General features: G+C 40.7%; 2 protein-coding genes across 3 annotated transcripts in view; one reads left to right on the forward strand and one right to left on the reverse strand.

The window, feature by feature from the left end:
* Nucleotides 1-6,444, forward strand: part of zgc:173742 (DNA topoisomerase I, mitochondrial) — a 44,434-nt gene extending 37,990 nt beyond the window's left edge. For both annotated transcript variants that reach the window (XM_037767999.1, XM_037768000.1), the window contains exons 16-20: nt 1,093-1,207; nt 1,850-1,977; nt 2,194-2,294; nt 3,324-3,473; nt 6,066-6,444. In XM_037767999.1, coding sequence (XP_037623927.1) covers nt 1,093-1,207; nt 1,850-1,977; nt 2,194-2,294; nt 3,324-3,473; nt 6,066-6,168 — 597 coding nt within the window. In that variant the 3' untranslated portion in view covers nt 6,169-6,444. The remainder of the gene's footprint in view (nt 1-1,092; nt 1,208-1,849; nt 1,978-2,193; nt 2,295-3,323; nt 3,474-6,065) is intronic.
* Nucleotides 6,445-6,693: 249 nt separating this feature from the next.
* hsbp1b (heat shock factor binding protein 1b) lies at nt 6,694-11,639 on the reverse strand. Its single transcript, XM_037768004.1, has 4 exons — nt 11,440-11,639; nt 9,801-9,867; nt 9,000-9,126; nt 6,694-7,265 (listed from the first exon to the last, which is right to left on the reverse strand). Exons 1-3 carry the CDS (start codon nt 11,482-11,484, stop codon nt 9,005-9,007), a joined length of 234 nt encoding a protein of 77 aa, XP_037623932.1. The 5' UTR covers nt 11,485-11,639; the 3' UTR covers nt 6,694-7,265; nt 9,000-9,004.
* Between the last annotated feature and the right edge of the window lie 791 nt (nt 11,640-12,430).

Here is a 12,430-nt window from a genome sequence, read left to right on the forward strand (position 1 = left end):
GGCAATAGTCTATGTTGTCTCCCTGGCATTAGTTGCCATCACCACAAAATTGTTTAGCAGTATGTTAATGAGAAAGTTCCAGTACATAGCAACCTGCGTTATAGATAGGAAATTAGTTCTGCAGTAATGGCAGCTTGTAATAATACCTCAGGAGATGACATGGATGAGTTTGGGGGTGTGAGAGCTATCACACTTGCCCCTCACACTTGCAGACACCTTCATTAGCATTGCAGGGGCAGAGTTAGGTAGCTCATTAGCAAGTCAGGCACGACAGCAACGACTGCGTGTGTGTGTGTTTGTGTGTACCTGTTCGCCTTCCAGCACATGCATGCACACATATGTATACATGGAAACCCTGACTCTTAATAGGCTCCTGCAGCAAGAAACATTCGCACACTCGTGTGTGGCCCCAGACAGCCGGGTCGTGACCCCGCTCTGATTAAACCAAACCACATCATTATTGCAATCCTCACCAGAATCATCAGAATTATTCCTTCTCTTGCCAGGGCTAGTGAGCTCATCTGAATGTCTTTTCTCTTTTCCCCCATCTGTGAGCTTTTCATCTCTGTTTTAAAAAATGCACTCGCTATCTTGCCTCCTCAAATCCACGTGTTTGCACCTCACGTCAGTTATGTGTGCGGCGAGCGTACGTGTTTGTTTTTTGCCTTCACACCAGCGTGCGCCCCTTTCCACTGTTAACTCTTGTTTCATCTCTGTGCTGTTCCGTTGAAGCTGCAGCCATTTGACAGGAGCTAATGGCTATCTAACCACTGGCTGCGACAGCTCTAACTTGTTATAATACCTACGGAAATGTCAGAGGGGGAAATGGTACTGTGGTCTTTTTTTAATCTCCCTGCTCTAATGGCTGATGATGATAATGAAGGCAGAGATGGTGTTGTATGCGTTTTATTTGTTATGGTACATTACAGACGCTTTAAACACTGCAGTGGCACGATGCCACAGTGCCACCTAGTGGTGGAGTTTTGATTCACTTGGTCTTGATGGTGTTGTGATGACGGTGTACAGTATTTTGTCGTATGCCACACTGTTGTGAATGTGTTGTGGCTCTCTCTTCCCATTTGTCATTGGCAGACGACCAAGCTGAACAAGCACTTGAGTTCTCTCATGGCCGGTCTGACTGCGAAGGTCTTCAGGACATACAACGCTTCCATCACCTTACAGCAGCAGCTCAAAGAGCTCTCAAACAGTAAGGCACACACACTCATTATGCTATAAAAGCAGTCTAACATGACATAAATAGCGTTTTAAAGCAGCTAGACAGGGATCAGTAATCATAATCTCATTACCTGACTGCGTGTGTCATGGAGTCCCATGATAAAACTGCCACACCTTTGATGTTTTTTTATTTATTTTTAGCTTGCCTAATTTAAGATACCCTGACGTCAGGTTGCAGGAGCACATTATCACTGTACACAGTGCTGTGCTGTCTCTGCCTCACTCTTATCTGGGTCCCATTGGCTGCCTCTCACCGTTTCTCATTCAGAGATAGAAGTGTCACACTCATCTTCTCGTTTCTGGATTGCCACTGAGAGCCAATCTGCAGGATGGCACGTGGTCGTTGTGTGTGTGTTGTGTGGACCCCAGGAGGAATAGATGAAGCTTATAGGGATCTGAATAAATGAAATGAAATAGCAGCAGCCTGTAATTTTGTATGTGTGTGTGTGTGTTCAAGGTCAAGATTTGTGGTGCAGATGGTGGGTGGGCAATAATAACATCAGGGACACCAGCATGGTTTAATCTTTTTCAATTCCTGTGCGTAATTCTGGTCAGTTACGTGCTCTCAGTGGGATTTTCCTGTAAAAATAACTGGTTCTGTCACCCTCCAAAGAGTCCGACAATGCTGCAGAGAAACTGCTGTCCTACAACAGGGCGAACAGAGCAGTTGCCATTCTGTGTAACCACCAGCGGGCGGCGCCAAAGACCTTTGATCAGTCTATGGCTAACCTCCAGGCCAGGGTAAGAACAGCTCGACTCGGTTTATTGGACACAATCATTCATCACATTAACATTTACGGGGGATGATGATCTTTTTCATAACAGTTTATTTAAAGAAGGCCAGGGGCAGATTTCAAGAGACAGTGAATGTTTGTAACCTTTCCAGCCCAGTCAATGATATTTTGAAGCCAAGAGTAATCCACATATAAAAACATGCCCTTATGTGCACCCATCCAGATTGATGCTCGAAAGGAAACGCTGGCCCTAGCAAAGACGGAGCTGAAACAGGCCAAGAAGGAGGCCAAGACCAAAGGCAGCCCAGACCCCAAGCTGCAGACGTAAGTGTCACAATAGTGCTGAAAAAAACAGCAAGATGTGGAACCTTAAAATAATTAGAAATGATTGACAACAAATACTAATAGAAATGTACCCTGGTTTAAAGAATAAAAATGAAAAATGTCTTTTTAACCCTTTTTAGAGCAACTCCCCGGTCATATCATGCACCTATTTAACAATATATGCAAAAAATTATATATTTATTTGTATTTTTTATATCAAAATCCAAGAACGAGGGTGCTGTAATTTATCGCCACAATGTTCACATCCTTTTTGTAAAATAGTTAGTTAGTGAACTGTGAACTACGATGTCGCTTTTTTTGGTCGACTTCGGAGAGCTCTCTTTTTTCACCATACTCTGTAACTGCTTCACTGTGAATAAGGAGCTGTAGGTTAAAGCTATAGGAAATGTAAGATATTGACTGTGATATATCATGTTAGTCGGGGTGGTAGCCCGGCTGTTAACTCCCAGAGATGAGCTTCACTGCTGTTCATTTTTTGTCTTTGTGCCTGGAGCCAAAAGGCAATTACAAACACTTTGCTAGTCGTACGTTGCAGTGCAGAAAGACAGACGAGACTTAATGGACCGCTGCTTTTCTGTGTGTATTTCCTTTAATTCGTGATCGAAATATTTGTTTAGACTTCAGAGAACATTATGTAGTATTGAGTGGTGCATAGAAAAGGATTACTTAGTCCTACTGGACGTCTGGTGAGATTTTTCAATAGTGAAGGTAAACCATTTGAGCCTACACAGTGGTGTGTTGTGCTGCCTATCACCCGTAGCCCTGAGAGTATTTAACATTGACTGTTTAGTTTTCTGCAGGTTGGACATTTACTACTACTTCTAGTTATTTACACAAAACATCTTCTGAATTAGACTGCATACTGATTAAAGCACACTCCTTTTTGCTTGCCCAAAATGTGGAAAGAATTCACATTAAAAGACCACATCAGGAGTCTTATTTCTACCGTATTTCTACCAGAGGTGTCAGACTGTATTGCACCTGCCTTTTGTATATGTTTTCTGTCAGAGTGGTGGAGCGGAAGAAGGTAGCAGTGCAGCGCTGTGAGGAGCAGCTGCTGAAGATGGAGGTCCAGGCGACTGACAAAGAAGAAAACAAAGAGATTGCACTGGGTACCTCCAAGCTCAACTACCTGGACCCACGCATTAGCGTGGCCTGGTGAGTCAACACTAACATACACACACTCTAAACAACCTTGATGCCTTGATGAAAACACTTGTACATACCTGCTGCTTAAATTCATGCCACCTGGGTTCCTACGTGAGAGCACACAGACAAATGTGGCTTTTCAAATAGAACCACCTGGACCACCTCCACCTGGGGTCTGTATCACAAAGCAAGATTATTTCAAGTTTTGTGCAGCTGGTTCACTTGTAATCAGTGTAAAATCACCATAGTAACCTGAGTTACATGGCCAACCAGGCAGGTTCAGCTCAGTGGATCTGAACAAAACAGTTCTGTGTAAACAAACCACCTACCTCTCTAGAAAAACTGAGTCATCCGCTCTACAAGTACCCAAACTGGACAGCAGCACAGCATTTATAGTATAATAGCAAAGTTAAAGCAACAAGTTTACAGATCATTAGACTCACTTTGATTTTTATTAAACAACGGCGTATTAGGGCTATTGTAGGTAAAAAAAAAAAAAAAAAAGTAATGGAGCCGGGGGAGGGTGGTAATATTCAGAGAAAAAAACTCAGAACTTCCAAGATTAGTCATAAATTTACCAGAAAAAAAACTTGGATATTCTCTGAGATTCACGTGCCAAATTTACTAGAACAAATCACAAATTTGTGAGATTATAAAGTCGGAAATTTACGAGACAAAAACCTCGGAAAATAGTGGAGTGCAAAACTGTGGTAATGAAAAATAGTGGGGTATTTTTGTTTAGGAACCACATTGCTTCACTTTGCGAGGTTGGATCAGCCTCATCCCACTTATGCCATCATTAAACACTGCGTTAACGTGAGCCACAGAGTGCAAAATATATTATTATTATTATAATATATGCATTATATATTGTGGCGGACTCTCCATTCATCCATTCTCATCTGTTTGGCAGGGGCCGGGTTGAGGGTGCAGAACACTAAGCAGGTTATTCCAGACGTCCCTCTACCCAGCTAACTCTAAGGACATAATTCACCATAATCTGTGGTTCAACACAAGCACTTATCTGTGTTGTTTCCTCTTCACACTGACAGTGATGGGTAAAAGTGTCAGTGCATGCCTTCATGTAGTCAAAGATAGACGTAACTTCTATGATATTGGTACTTATTTTCATAAAAGAACACATTAAGAACAAGAAAGAAAACTTGTATATGTATCTTTCAGGACCTTCGCCTCGCTCAGTTTTTTTCTTGTAAATTTCAGACTTTATAATCCCGCTAATTTGAGATTTTTTTCTATTATGTTTATGACTTTAATCTCAGAAATTCAGAGTTTTTTTCTCAGAATATTACCCCACTCCTCCGGCTCCGTAATTATTATTATTTTTTTTTAACCTACAACGGCCCTAATACGCCGCTGTGTTGAGATCTATAATCGGAGATATAATAAATGTTTGTAATGTAATGATTTGTCTACTCTGGCCTGCAAACAGATTCTCACATATAGCAGGAAGCTAGCTAACACTTATCAATGCAATGTCAATAATGCAGAAAAACAAGGTGACTTTGTAAAATAGAGAATCTTTTCTATAGGCTCATTGAAATGATGATTGTGGATAAAACATGTCTGCAGTAGCGTAACTTAGTTACCAGAAAAATATAATACATAGCATTTATAATGTTGAATTTAAACAATTTGTGCTTCAAACCTTTTCATTTCTGTTATTCTATCTGTAGTTTTTCTCTCTTCCACATCAAAGTAAACATTTTTAGCTATGATGTTCTATATTGCTCATATTTATTCTTAATAATAATTTGTTCATCTCCAGACCAGGGTTATTATAGTAAATTAAAATAAGAAAAACTATTGTCAGTAAAGTGAAACTAAAAACTATAGCCTTCAAGAAAACCTCAAACTAAACTGAAACAGTATTTCCTGGTTAAAACTAATAAAATAAAAATAAACGTAAAGGCATTTCAGTTTTAGTTTTTTAACTATAATATATCACAACTGAAGGAAAAAAAAAAGGAGACGGCATGAATTTCTGTCAACTCTTGACATTGAACCACAGGAATTGACGGACTTGACGCTCCAGGAGACGACACTATAATGCAATTGCTTCACATCGGACACTAAAGTAGCACGAAGATAAAACATTATGGCCATTCTTACACAGTTCTCCAACCATTTATTTTGCTACATACTTCTGAGACATTATAGCTTGCCCTAACAAAAACAAACAAAAACTTAATATATAAAAACTAAAACTGAACTTTCCTGTGAAACTGAAACTAAACTTAAACAACATACAAACTCTTAAAACTAAGTAAAAATTAACTAACATGAAATTGAAAAGTCAAAACTAAAAACTAATTGGAAATTCAAAACTATTATAACCTTGCTGCAAACATACAGTAAAAGCACCAATTTCTTTCCCATAGTCACTCTATACTAAACATGCTCAAAAGGTTAACTGTATATTATAAGACCCATAAAATCATTGTATTCTATCAGTGTTGATATTCTCCTACTGGCTTCCTGTGTGCTTGTTTTTAAGAGAAAACGATTTTGAGACCTGTTAGAAGATCAACTGGTGGGTTCAACTATTTATTTTGCTTAACAATAATTTTTCCATTTGTTCAGGTGTAAGAACATGGAGGTACTTGTAGAAAAAATCTACAGTAAGACCCAAAGGGACAAGTTCGCCTGGGCCATCGACATGACGGAGGCAGACTTTGAGTTCTGACTTTAAGCTTCTTAAAACCCCAGTCTCATAAGCTGATCCTAAGATGCAATTATGGAACCAATCACTTTATAATACATACAGAACTTTAATATTGCATTCATAATATGTTCATGGACTGATGTTGTACTTCATTAGATTTTGTGACACGTTTCGTATACTGCTGTTCATTTCTGTTTGATGTTTTTGGCACTTTATTTTTATTGGTTAGTTGTTTTTTTATTTGTAAACTTTGTGTTTGCACTAATTTGAATAAAAGGTTCCTATTATGCAGTGAAGTGACACACTTGAGTGGATATTGTTGCAAATACCTCTAATTCTGTACACATTAAATGTCAGTTAAAAACATATTATTGAGCATTATAGAAGGTAAATTCCCAATTCCCCAGCTTAGTGTATTAATGAACTGTCATTTCAACACATTAGAAACAATATAGATCAAAAAAACATGCAACACAGACATTCCAGATAATTTGCATGATAAAATACAACTCCGGCTTAAAAAAATAAATACAGAAAAACACTTAGCACCTTGGAGTTATTTATATTTCTAAAAATTCACTCAGCACCTGGCCAAATATTTATTATGTAATACATGACAGACAGCATTGTATTAAATAGCTTTAATAGAAGAAAAATCAGTTGAAATTGGAATGCATCCCACACCTTGGTAGTAACAGTGCGGTTTGTAAAACACTACAGGCCTCAGATGCCCATTTCCCATGTTGATAGGGATGGAGGTTCCAACGGCCTGTTAGCCTGCGGGTTCTACTTCTCAGCGCAGGCTAGAGCAAAACTGTCCCCATCGCCTCATGGGATTTAATTAACTATGATATATGATGGCGGCGAAATAACCTCCGGGTTGCCGCGCAAAAAATCCTTAAGTTGCATTCCTGCACACGAGCATTTACAGTTCATCACACTATTCTAGCTTACAAATAACGTTCAACTTTTCAAGTCATTACTTAACTGTAACCGTTTATCACAATATTCAATATATAAAAAAGCATTTCACAGAACGACACACCAAATCAAAAGAAGTCATTATCAGAATGGAAAAGTCTGCTGCTCCTGAATATAGGATCGACTTCACACCAAACCTGCGGGACAGACAAAACAGATGGTGTGTGTAAATTCATTTATAAACACACAAGCATTTTGCCACATTTACATCTGACAAAGCAAAATTAAAAAGGGACTGTTTGTAACTTCTTACTCATATAAATCAATCCGGGTCGGTGTCACGTGCGCGCTCGCGTGTGGCTATGCTGTTCAGACTCAGACTCCAACACAAACTACACAGAAGCACCAAAACCGCAAAAAGTTCTATCTAGTGAAGACCGTCTTGCAAAACAGTGTGGCCGCGGTCGGAGGACGAGATTGAGACCGTAGCTTTGGCCGGAGTCTCTGCTGTACTCTGCTCCTTTGCCTGCTTGCCTTCACTCACACAACGCGCCCGTTCTCGTTCCACCTCTACACGTGCATGCACGCTCACTACACACTGCAGAAGAGTTAGTTTAGCTCTGAGAATATCTCGTGAATGTACAGTGGACGTTTGTGCAGAAATCAATGCTGCAGCTCCTCCAGACCAACAGAGGTTTCCCGTGGCTTGTGAAGTGACGGGGCTCCACAGCGAGATACTACGTTATCGTCTCCGACCGGGAGCCGGTGTCTCCCCTATTAAATCCGGCCGCGGTCGGGAGGCGGAAGCAGGAAAAGCCAACACTAGGATCAGCAGCGTTTCATGGAGAGACCTCCGTCTGGTCAGCTAACATTACTGCCAAGCAGCTGAAATATAAAGTGATATGGTGGTTTTAGCTGATGTGTGTCGCCTCACTGTTTTGACGGATGCTCGCTCACATTCAGTTAGCGTGTGCACACGGGCGAGCGCGAGCAACAGGACGCTGACTTTCGTTAACTTAACGGCCACAGGTGTCGCTGTCAAAACCAATTTCTGATTCTTACAAACAGTTCCTTTAACACAATATGCTTAAAGGCCCATTTTCAAAATTCATTCATGCTGCTCCTACGGTCTAAGACAGTCCCAAACATATTAGTAGACATGAACAACTCTCTCCCAAATCCAAAAACTAGAGTGCTGAAACCATAGAAATCAAATCTAATACAAAAGAAAATGTTGATTGTTGTTGAACACACTGGGGCAATGGGGCCGTAAAGTGTGGTCACACCTCGCCGGTAAGAGAACGAACGCAGCTCCCGGAGACAGCTGGCTGGCAAGTTAGCTAGGTAACTTGTCGGAGGGACCGTTTAGACCCGGCGCTGCCACTGGCCACCAGCCCTCTGTTCTATGGCTAAAACTCAAACTTGAAGTGATGTCATAGGGTATAAAGTGTGGAACTGCTCCATAGACAATGCTTTGGGAGAGATGGTATATAGATGACACAGAGAGCACCCAGAGGAATGTTCTGAGTATATGGGAACATTTTCTGTTTCCCATTCTTCCAGTCACTGTCTATGGAGCAGCTCCAGATTTTATTCCCTATGACATCACAAGTTTGAGACTTACTTATCTGGTTTCTGGCTTTGAGAGAGAGGATGTATGTTCACACATATTGATTGAACTTTCCTAGGCCATGGAAATAACATATTCAAATTCTTTATTTGGGTGGTGTTCCCCTTTAATCAAATGATTAACAGATATTTAAAACTAATGGCAAAATACATTAGTCATCCAATCTTCTGATATCTATATATTCTTAAGCTTCATGGGTCAAAAGGGACGCGATCATAGACCTTGAAGCAACATAGAGAGCATGAATAAAAGCTATTTGGGTAAACTAGTGTTTCAAAAGCTAGATGGGTGTACCGCTTACCTTCATTATGAGCCTTGACCCTCTTTAGCCTTTTCCGGCGCTGCCTCGATCTCTTCGACACCAGCCTGGGTCATCAGGTCGGCGATGTTTTTCTCCAAGTCATCAATGCGCGTGCTCATCTCATCGAGTGGAGAAGCAGTTAAGGCACATAATTAACATAACTCACAAAGTTGCTGTTAAATGGGTAAAATGATGTCTAGGTCAGTCGGTCAGTCTGTCAGTCCACCATTGAGATGTCAATCCATTATTATATTAAACTAGATTAAAATTCAGAACCTTCATGCATTTATTCAATGAACAATTGATTGCCTCATTTTAAAGAGGACCTATTATGCTCATTTTCAGGTGCATACTTGCATTTGGGGTTTCTACTAGAACATGTTTACATGCAAAAACGCTTGACTTTTCTGCCTGAAATGCTCTGCTGGAGCTCCTGCTCCCCATCCTGAAAAGCCCAGTCTGCTTTGATTGGTCAGCTGGCCCTCTGTTGTGATTGGTCAACCAAATCTAGGTCTTCAGATTCCGCTCCAGCTCCGCTCTAACTAGTTTTGTTTGAAGGCATGTCAAACTAGCCGCTAAGCAAAGTGTGTTACTTAGTGACATCACCACGTTATAGAAGAAAAGGCGGGACTTCGAGCAAGGTGTTTCTGTGGAGGAGAGTAACTCCCTTTGGCGTGGACTTCAAGCTTTGTAACTTTGCAGACCTTTTACATGCACAAAAAAACGATATAACACACTTAGAGAAAGGGAAAAAAGCACAAAACCACAATAGGCGCCCTTTTAAATAATTAGTTAGGATATTCCTCCCGATGATCTGGTCTGACATGGTCTGGAACTTGTCCTGCATCTGTTGCAGCAGTGTCTGGACCTGTGAAACAAACAGCGCAAATACCGTTAGTGCAACAATGAAGCCACAAATACATGAATCTACTGATTTAAAGTTGGTTCACTGAAGATGGCATCCATACAGTACATCAAATTCACCAGTTTAATTTGAGGATGACAAAATCAAGAGGATTTAAGTACTGACGCATTCAGTGGACTGTTTACTATTAACAATACCTCTGCCACTGAAAAACATCAGCAGCACTCCCACTCTAATGCACCATGCCTGTGGTCTATGAATGATTTAAAAAGTAATGATAACAAAAGTATCTAGTTTCCTTGACAACAATGTAAAAGCTCAGTAACCATGGGAGATGTTTCTTTAATTCACTGATAAGCATACGTATGTGCAGATACAAAGAACTCACAACAAGTTCATACTATTCTGTATCTCTGCATTTTGGTGCATTGCTGCCCATCACATAATGTGGCTCTTAAGCAGTGGTTTCTAAAGTAGTGTCCCCAGACAATAATAAACAGTTTAATATGCCCCAAAGACTTGTGGTTAAGAGGTACCCTTATCTCAATAGGCAGTATGATAAAATGATAAAAACATGAATAGAAAGTGTATGACTGGGCGTCCTGGAAAAGAAGGAAAGAAAGAAAGATATTCCTTTCTTAGTCCCGCAGTGTACAGCAGCAAAGGGGATAGTGCAAAAAACAAGATGCATCAGCTAACACAGTAAAAAAGAGCTACAGTAAACAAAGTGTAACAAAATATGAACCATTTAAATAGAAGGAAGTATAAAAAATAAGAGCAGTATGTACAGTATTGACAATAAACAGACTTAACAAAATTGCACAACTGGAAAATGATATTGCACAGTGAGAAAGACTGAAATTCCACCTGAAAATATCAGGTTATTGTCAGTTTTTTGGTGTGTAAGTGGTCTAAGGTAAAGAGAAAAAGGATTGGATGGGTTTTTAAAAGAAGCTCAACAATTTATGTGAATACAAAAGTGAGTATAAAGAAAGAATATAGGGAAAAAGTATTAAAGGCATAATAATATGCTATGGTTAAAAGTTTGGGAGGGTACTCTTATGCTCATCTCCATGACAACATCTCCATGACAACATTACCCCAGCCACCTTTACCGTGTAGTAGAATAAGTACCATTAACGCACTGAATTGTGCAGGTTATGTGAGTGAAACTACACATTGTTCACTATGATGGAAATTAACAATGACTACAAGAACACGCGTCTCTACAGCAGTAACGTTACACAGCAGCATAACTTATTGTGTATGTAACTAATGCTGCTGCTGCGGTCCACTGGGCTCCACTGGGCTCCACTGGGCTGTGACTGGATGATGTCACGTAAAAGCCCTACTGACCATTAAACGTTACATAACGTTACTAAACAGCCAGGACGCTCTGGCTTCAGTAAACACGTTTAACACGAAGAGCTCATACACCCTAATGAATTATACAAACAAATAAACAACATGAAATGCAACATATATACTCTGGCTAACCTTTGCTTACTAACTAGCTAAACGTTAGCATCCACTAGCCTGCTGTAGCTAACGCTAGCTATCTCTATCACGACTCACCACGTTAGTGAGGTCCTGCACCGACTTGGGATCCGTCTCAGCCATGTTGTGGTGTAAAGTATTACCAGTGCCTAAACAGTACTTATATTCAAGAAGCTGTGTGTCGATTATTTCCCACTATCAGGTTTGTAACTCTTCTAGCAAAACCCTCGCACCACCCTCCGCACCGTCAGCTGTTCCACAACACACCAAGTCTCGCGAGATCTGTGTCAACGAGCTAAGAATTGTGGGACATTGAGTTTTTGAACGATGAGCGTACTAGTGATGGGAATTCCGGCTCGTTTTAGTGAGCCAGATCATTTGGCTCAGCTCACCAAGAAGAGCCGGCTCTTTCGGCTCCCAAACGGCTCTTCGTTTTTTACCACTTCTGCCTTTTATAATTCAGCCAAATTTAGCGCTGTTTTGACCTATGATTAGTATGTGTGCACATATATCACTTAAACTATTCAATATAATTATACTAAACCTTATAATTTCCAGAATACCATAATTTTAAATGCTGCTTCGTTTCCGACTGTCACTCATCTTGTCTGCTATTCGTGCACCGCACTTCTCTCTCTTTCTCTCCACCTCTCCCTCATGCTCTGTACCTGTAGACCGTCAGCGCGCTGCGCAACCTCGCCCCTCCCTGCTTGATGGTATGCTCCTTGTCTGTCATCACCTGATTGGTTGCACGAACGTCAATAACACAACATTCAGTCACAGTAATGGTACGTGTACACAGGCTCCGTGCTTTCCACGCTCCCCATTCATTGGCTATGTAAGCAGCCGCGCAATGCATTCTGGTAGCGTGGCGTTGTGATTCGAGAAATGGAGTGTCACGACGCCCGCTCCTCATTTGCATAAAGTTGAGGGCTCGTCTACTTTATGCAAATCACAGGCGTCCGACGCGACTCGCCGCCTCTCGAAACATCCGAGAATCTTATAAAATAAACGTTGTTGATCCAAAATAAAGACAGATTCAGCAACTCTATGGCTTATTTCTCGCCTC

The sequence above is a fragment of the Sebastes umbrosus genome, chromosome 4, assembly GCF_015220745.1.
Source record: "Sebastes umbrosus isolate fSebUmb1 chromosome 4, fSebUmb1.pri, whole genome shotgun sequence".
Lineage (NCBI taxonomy): Eukaryota > Metazoa > Chordata > Actinopteri > Perciformes > Sebastidae > Sebastes > Sebastes umbrosus.